The 8,080-nt window shown below is 51.7% G+C and overlaps 3 protein-coding genes across 3 annotated transcripts; 1 reads left to right on the top strand and 2 right to left on the bottom strand.

Moving 5' to 3' along the window:
• On the top strand, positions 1-1,044 carry CTHT_0059270 (uncharacterized protein; the record flags this gene model as incomplete). The annotated part of the gene is made up of 4 exons (XM_006696183.1): positions 1-34; positions 90-150; positions 297-900; positions 967-1,044. The coding sequence occupies 4 exons, from the start codon at positions 1-3 to the stop codon at positions 1,042-1,044; spliced, it is 777 nt and encodes a 258-aa protein (XP_006696246.1).
• A 275-nt stretch (positions 1,045-1,319) lies between these two features.
• Positions 1,320-2,789, bottom strand: CTHT_0059260 (J domain-containing protein; the record flags this gene model as incomplete). The annotated part of the gene is made up of 3 exons (XM_006696182.1): positions 1,320-1,637; positions 1,692-2,641; positions 2,738-2,789. The coding sequence occupies 3 exons, from the start codon at positions 2,787-2,789 to the stop codon at positions 1,320-1,322; spliced, it is 1,320 nt and encodes a 439-aa protein (XP_006696245.1).
• Positions 2,790-7,392: 4,603 nt separating this feature from the next.
• On the bottom strand, positions 7,393-8,080 carry CTHT_0059250 (uncharacterized protein; the record flags this gene model as incomplete). The annotated part of the gene is made up of 2 exons (XM_006696181.1): positions 7,393-7,722; positions 8,051-8,080. 2 exons carry the CDS (start codon positions 8,078-8,080, stop codon positions 7,393-7,395), a joined length of 360 nt encoding a protein of 119 aa, XP_006696244.1.

Here is an 8,080-nt window from a genome sequence, read left to right as displayed (position 1 = left end):
ATGGATACCAAGTCAGGGCCGCCACCAAACTACTGTAAGCTTCCTATGTCTCACACATAATGAATGGAACTTAACTGACTGGAAATCAGACGCAATTCTCGAAGTCCCCGAGAATGCGACGCAAGCTCAAATCCGCAATGCCTACAAACGGTAAGTGAACTAAACATCGAGATCACGCCCCCACGCCCTCAATCGCGTCAAACCTCGACCACTTGACTCTCGGTCCATGAGCTTCACGAGGCATCGACAACATCCCTCAGCTTTTGAATAGATCGTGGTCCTAATTCACAATGTAGGGCGGCCCTAAAATGCCACCCCGACCGCCTGCCCGCCAACCATCCTGACCGACCCCAAATGACGCGCCGCTTCCAACTCGTCAATGACGCCTACTACACCCTCTACGACCCTGACCGGCGCCGCGAGTACGACGCCCAACGCCACCTCTGGTCCAAATCCTCTTCCTCCTATGCCCGCAGCACATCCCAAACTAAGCCCAGCGCCACCTACGACCCCTTCTCCGAAGCCGAAGCCAACGCACCTCCACACCCGGGGGAGTCCTTTTTCTCATGGGCATTCAACTTCTTCAACGGTCGCAGCCGTACTTCATCCGAGTACGGAGATGACCCTGAGACGGCGAGACAAAAGGCAGAAGACGCCCAATTCGCGGATGTATTTGAGGAGATGTTACGCGAGGAGGGGATTAGCGAGGAGGATCTGGCCAAGGATGCTAACAAACAGGGAGGGGGAAGTAGTTTGTGGAGTATCATTGGGACAATTAGTGGCGGTGCGCTGGGATTCATTGTGGCGAATGGGCCGGGAATGATTGCGGGTGCTGCGGCGGGGAACAGGCTGGGTGCGGTCAGGGACGCAAAGGGGAAGAGTGTGTGGGAGGTTTATCAGGTGAGTTTGGGTTTGGGCTGGGAGAGCAAGGATGACGATGATTTTGAGGCTGACGCTGTGGTTTAGGATCTGCCGCCCGAGTCGAAGGCCAAGTTGCTTAGCATGCTGGCTGTTAGAGTGCTCAGTCATGCGGCTGGGATCTGACGGGTCATTGGTTTTGAAGTTATCATGGTTGGCTGTTTCATGTGGCTAGGTAGGTTTGGGATGGTATTTGCAACTTGTTACAGGCGGCTTGGAATGAAATTTGGGATGAAGTTCACAGGTGGAGTTCGTGAAAGTTTATGCGATGCATCATACACTTCTATAAGCCAACGAAATGAAACATCAGTTGATATACCGTAATGATCAGTATTACAACCAAGCCATCACGTTTTGCCATCGACGCATCTCTTACACACCCTTCACCCTCCTTCAACGATTCACCTCTTCTTGTTCTTGCGCTTCGTCACCTTGGAGCCCTTCGGGTTGTTCCCGCTGGCCTTAGCCCGGCCGAGCTCGTCGACCGACTTCTCAAGCATCTCAAAATCCTCGGCAGATCCGCTGCTAGGCGTAGGCCTGCCCGGCTCCGAGTCCTCGCCATCGTTCTCAGCCGCCTCAGGAGCGGCCTCCTCGGCTTGCTCCTCAGACTCGATGGGCGAACGCTTGGACAGGAGACGGCCGACAGTGATGCGGTATACCCAGAGGGGCAGACGAACCACGGCGGTGTCCTTGATCGTCGGCTGGGGGAGTTCATTAGGCTGCTCGGGTCAGCAACGTCTGTACGATCATAACTGGGGAAGAGGGGGACTCACATCAAGCAGGTACTCCGCGACATTTCCATCCTCGTCCTCCTCCTCCAAATAAACATTCCCCATTGAATCAACGACCAACACCTTTCCGTTTTCTGCCACAACCCTCTTCTTGGGCCCAACCGGACCAGCTCCCTGCCCCCGAACCTGTGGCGTCGCAGTCCCCGACGCAGCAGGCGAAGCCTTTTGCGCGCGCTTGGCTCTCCTACCACTACCTCTCTCCTCCTTGTTGGCCTCCTTCCGCGACTCCCTCTCCTGCATCCGCCTCATCTTACGATTCATCGGCACCGGTCTGCCCTCCTCATCTTGATAGACCGTCTGCTGTGGCTGCGGAGCAGCCGCCTGCGACGCAACGGGCTGCCCATCAATCCCGGGAATATTAATCCCCAAATTATCCCCCCACGCCGTAACCCTCGCAAACCGGATATACCTCTCCACGAACTCCCTCTGTCGTTTCCAGCTCATATACAACGCCAAATAGTGCGCCGCCCCACCAAACATCAAGAAAACTCCTGTCAAGGCAGTTCCCAAGCCCGGCCTATACCGCGTATAATAATACTCCGTGCCCTTCCACGTTGGGAATCCATAATCCAAGAAATAATCATACCGATCCCGCAACGGCCCTCTCAAAACATCCGCGACGATGGACAGCCTGGCCTGGCGCTGCTCGGCGCGCTTGATTGCAGCCCGAATCTCCGCTTGCGAAGGCGACTTGGCGACATGCACACCCGGCTTGCTTCCCTTCTTCTTAGCCTTATCCTTCGACTCCTTGAGACGCTTCGCAGTAAGCTGCTGGCGGACCTTGTCCGGGTGCAGCTCGCGCGACTTCTTTTTGTAGGCCTTGTTGATTTCCTCGAGGGTGGCGGAGCGCTTGACGCCCAGGAAGTCGTAGAAGGTTACGTCGGGACCTTCATTGGCGATGATTTCGTCGCGGACGCGGAAGATTTCCCGGTCTGTTCGGGAGACGAGGTCAGTCGTTTATACAACGCGACAAAACAAATATGACAGTTAGCTAGAGGTTAACATGCCTTCCTTCGTCCAAGCCGCACTCAGCGGCGTGAATAGTGCCAGCAGACCCAGAGCAAAGGTTGACAACTTCATGATGGCAAGCACCCACGCAGCGCGACAGCAACAGCCTGGGCGATGCTTCAAGGAGGTGTTCTCAATTCAACTTCCCCTTTTTCAAGGGACACGCTGGAACTTTTTGAAGGTCCCGCTATCTAGCGTTTTTGCTTGTAGTTTGCGACAAGCCAAGACCCGCGATACAGCGCCAAGAATCCTGCCTTGGGTAGGGGCCCACCCTGCTTACTCCTTACGTTACAGGTCACAGGTCACGTAGTCACGTTGTAAACGAAAATCATTACGTACCAACACAGGGACAACTTCGATCCTCACATTCTCCATGTCATTTACCCCGTTACCGTTACCCTCCCAACTGCCCCCCTTGTATACACTATCTACACTACACTAAATACATCTCAAACACAACTCCAATATGAGAAAAGAAAAGAATGTCCCTCCCATACATCTTCTCAGCTACCCATGATGACAGGATAGCCAAGTGGTCAAGTGGAGGATTTTAATCTTGCTGATGCTTGAGAGAAGCTTCGACAGTGCAGCAACCCGCTATGAAGAAGACAGGAGGACTGTACTATCGTCAAACAATTGAAGGAGAAAACGGGTTCTGAAAAGTAGCTGATGAGAACCCAAAAATTGGTTTGTACCTCACACCGTTTCCTCAGCTACCCATGGAAAGAGAGTAACCAAGTCGGTCAAGTGGAGGACATTGCTCTGTGACCCGACGGTCAGGTCCAGGATCGACAGTGCAGTGCACCCATTAGGGAGACTACTCAGTCATATCAGAAGACTGAGAGTCGAAGTAAGAAATGTCCCTCCAACCGCATCTCAGCTCTACATGGAGAGAAAGGAACAGCCAAGTCGGTCTGGTGGAGGATTTTAATCCGAGTATCATTGTCAACAGTGTGGACTTTGCCATGAGTGTAAGACAGGACCGACAACTGTCGACAGGTCTCGAGCTCGAGACATATCCCCCAGTTGTCCCCTCCAGCGCCATTCGCAGTGCAGTATTATGCTATCGGAGAGCAGAACTACTGCTGCCTTAGGCGGCGCCCACCCGGAGTGCAGCATCCCTACCATGGTTGGGGCAGGGCTGAGCCACACCAGAGTCAGTCAAGGTCAAGGTTGAGAGCCATTCACAGTACAGTCTTTGCTATGGGTGAGCAGAGCTGCACCATCTTAGGTGGCGAGCCCAAGAGAATGTGCAAGTGATTTGACTAAGATGTGGCATGTCCCTACCACGAGTGAAGGAGGCAGGATTGAACCACACCAGCCGTCCACAGCACAGTCTTCTGCTATGGGACAGCAGAGCTGTACCATCTTAGGTGGCCAACCCGAGAGAGAGAGATCAATCACCGTTCACCGTGCAGCCCCTGCTATAGCCAAGCAAGTCTGCAGCGCCAGGTGGTAGATCTCTGATGATCATTTCCCCCCCCCCCCAGTGCCCACGCGCCGTTTACAGTGCAGCTACTGCCACAGAGAGAGAGAAGGCAGGTCTACACCATCTTAGGTGGCGAGCCCGATCAGTCGAGAGCACAGCGTCCCTACCATGATGAAGGCAGGGCTGCTCACTATCGACTGCTTTGTATGGGAGGAAGAAAGGAAGAAGTGGAAGTTTGAGAGAAGATTCAGGAGTATTTATACCTTGGGCCACGTCGGTCAGTGCTGCAGTGCGCGTCGCGACTCAGGCGTTAACCGATTGTTGTGATGCTGGGTAGGCGCGATCGCAACTATGCAGCATTGGCATCATGGTTAGTCGCAAGGCAGGTGTCGGAATGTCAAATTTCTTTCTTGGGGAAGATATTTCGGAGGGAACTCCTGCCAGAATCTCAACTGCGCTTTCCAGGAGAGGCACGGCAGGCAATGGGAGATCTAAGTAGGATGGTGATGGCAGGTTTGGAATGCGGGTGAGAGAGCAGATCTCGAAATCAAAGGTCTTGGATGGGCGTGAGTTACACAAAGACCTTCTCTTGTGCAGTGGACATAAAGAGGACTTGGGGGTGATTCTGGAGGTCACATTTATCATGCATCAGAACTCATAGAGACTGAAATCATCTTTGTCTTGTGCCTAGGAGCTCTTTGGAACTACAGTCAGCGAAGATGCAAACAGTTGGACGGTTGTTAATGGAACTAGTCATGTGAAGGTCAGGGCTGCTGAAGGGAGCAAGACGATTGAAAAAATCTAAGAGTTCCAAAGTGATACTATTTGGCTCATCGAGAGCCAATGTCTCCTAGCATTTAAAATGGCCCCCATGAAAGTTTCTCCCATTTGGGGTCTCTTGTATGGGCAGACTCATACCAACCACCTCTTAACCTTCTTATCAATCTTCTTCATCCTCTTCCACTTATGACTATCCTGTCCCAGACTCCAGACAAAGATCCCTCCCAAGCCTTCCGGCCTTACAACTCTCTTGAACTTTCGGTGGATATTGAACGGCGTGTCCCACGTCCAGAAGACGTTGTTATCTGCGTCCCAAGACCACTTCGCTCCCTGCCAGAAGTCATAATGTTTGTGCCAGAGTGCTTTTCGAAAGAGCCGCTTGATGGACGGTCCCCACTAGCATCGTCCATAGCCCTCCTGGCAACCAAGCTTGCAGTACGCGGGTCCATCTCCGCTGACAAGATAATGGGTTATCAGGCTCGGCTCAAGGGTAAAAAATGTGGCGGGGTGGGGGAAGACTTACCAAAAGCCATACTGACTGCAGCACTGTAAGCCCGGACACCTAAACTTCGTCCCGAACCCGCAAGTCCCATCGAGACTCTCAGTCAACAACCTCGGTGGACGGGAATAAGCCCTGTTATCAAAGCTCATGATCCCCGACATGCCCAGGTCATTGCCATCAGCGTCTTGTAAACGTGCCATGCGGCAGCTCTCGAACTTGATTGAGAAGTATCCGATGCCAACCTTGCTCTGACAGACCTGGCCTTGGGCTGTTGCGAACCACCTGGCGTGGAAGGCGAGTCCGAGGAGCGCTTTCCAGGGGTCCAGACCCCATCGGATGTAGTTCCGAACGCAGAACCGCGAGCCTTTGATGGATGTGTGGTGGCCTGTCATTATATCACGATGGTCTACGAGGTCGTAGGTCATGACCTGCAAAAGTCAGCTGAGAGGCGTAGATTAAGGATTCAAGGGCTCTCCATACATTGACAAAGTCTACAGTCTCGTTGATCAATTGTATGTTTTTCGGCGTAAAGGCTGCCATGTCTTGTTCCAAACAGGGGGCTGAGATGGACAATTCTTTTTCTCCAAGATGAGCTTTGATTTCAGATAAAAGCAATGGGAAAGCCTCGACTTCGTGTGCTTTGTCGTAAACCATATTTTGTTTGATGCTGCTATTCTTCTCACTTCCGCCGGGATACCACCAATTGATGTCTGAGAACGTTAGCAAGTGATAGACCTCGGTCATCCAAAAGGTAGGGCAAGAGGGGGTTGACCACATACCGACACAATCATATCCAAGCCTCTCAACTGTGGCTACAATGTTTCGCGCAAACAGCTCTCTCGACTCTTGAGTTGCAGATGCTCTGCTGAACCCTTCTGCATCCCCATATCCGCCAACTCCCATGCAGAGATTTACCTGGGGTACAAACAACGAGCGAACTTCGCTGAGGTTCATGAAAGGCTCATACTGGCCAGGAGGGTCCGTGACAAAGAGTGACGAGCTTGCAAACGCAGTGATGACATGGGTAATGTATGTAGTGTAGATACGGTTCGGCGGTGCATATGGGTGTTTACTACCAAGGTTTTGGGTGAGGTTACTGGTAGTGAGTCGCAGACAAGGGGGTTGTTTACATACTGGTCAAAGTAAACAACATAGCGATACGGATAAGCAGTAACCTGAATCCCCCGCAGCGGGAGGGCCAATAGCAGTAGCACAAATGCAAACTTCATCGAGTTCGATATCTGAGCTGAGATATGATGAGTGAGTTATCCTGAGTTGCATCTGATCCAAACCTTTTGCCAGGTTGGTGAGCTACGTGATTCTGGGTGTGAACATTCATTTCTCAAGACTTGATTACGATTCGATCCTTCCTCCACAGAGTTCTGAGAGGATGTCCCTCAGAAGTCGGACGCTCTGGAAGGAGTTAGGCGCTCTTTCCAACCAAACTCTAACAAATACGATCAAATACCAGAGGAGACATGTCTTCAATGCCACTACTTGATTCTGTCATCGTCAATCGAAGGAGGAGGAAGATGACCTGGGGCCACCACGTCCATGAAACGCCGTGAAAGAAACGATAGTTATATTACAACTAGCATACAAAAAAAGCTTTCTAACTGCCGATCAGAATCTGAGCGCTAAAGCTACCATCAGTTGTAGTGAAGTAAAGAAACTAGTAGAAGTGCAGCTTTTCATACTTGTCGACGGCTGACCGTTCCCCCAGCAAACAATCAGACCCAGCAAACCTGTTAGTATTCAACTTCCATTGGAAACCTGCAGCAGAGGAAGACGGGAAGGATACTCACCATTTCACGGAAGCACACTCCTGATCGACATTACTCGGGACCCGAACCTTTTCCATCTCCAACCGGTGCTTGCTCTTCAGTTTCCCTTCCTTAATCCTTCCTTTCACAAAGAACATGTAAGCTTGATAATACAAAGGCGTGTTAGCTCCAGGCAAGGGGTCATTCATGTTGCGGAACCGTGCCAGCTGCACAATCTGGAAAGGCTTGATATTCTTTCTTTGGGCCCTTCAGCTGCGCGTAGATGCCGCGGCATAGCTGCGCCTGCGTGACGGCTGGCCGCATCAGATAAATAGTAATCTTCTTGCGGATCTTGTCACAAGAGTCGAAGATGGGGACGGAGTCGTCGTCCTGGCTGAAGAGGAGGTGGATGTCGCTGATGTTAACGGCGCCAGCCGGCTTTTTGGCTGTGGACTTGCCCTTCGAGCCGAGAGCGCCATTGCCATTGATTTCAGAGCCTTTGTAGGTGAAGCCTCTGCAGGTCCTCTTTAACTGTAGTTCCGTTCAGGTCACTTCCAGTGCTATCGTGAGCGTCTTGAGCCTATTAAACGTTCTTTTTTTCCCCAGTACTATAGAAATGCTAACGGGCCAGATGTAGGAACCCGGCAAGCAGGACAATTTCTGGGTCAGCGCACATACAATTGCGAGCGATAATGCAGGGTAGGAAAGAGAGTGTAATATCAAAGATCCACTTAGTCCTGAGCACCTACCTTAGCTACCCCTCAACGAGTAAGCTACGAAGCAGAATGTGAGAGTGATTAGAATGAGCGAGAACGAAACTTCGAATGGCTCCGGTATGACTTTCTTATAACAAAGTTACGTTACTATCCCTCCCTGAGCCTGGTGCCAT

The sequence above is a fragment of the Thermochaetoides thermophila genome (assembly GCF_000221225.1).
Source record: "Thermochaetoides thermophila DSM 1495 unplaced genomic scaffold scf7180000011820, whole genome shotgun sequence".
NCBI classification, from domain to species: domain Eukaryota; kingdom Fungi; phylum Ascomycota; class Sordariomycetes; order Sordariales; family Chaetomiaceae; genus Thermochaetoides; species Thermochaetoides thermophila.
The sequence above is the reverse complement of the archived record's forward strand: the minus strand, read 5'-3'. Positions and strand labels throughout refer to the sequence as shown.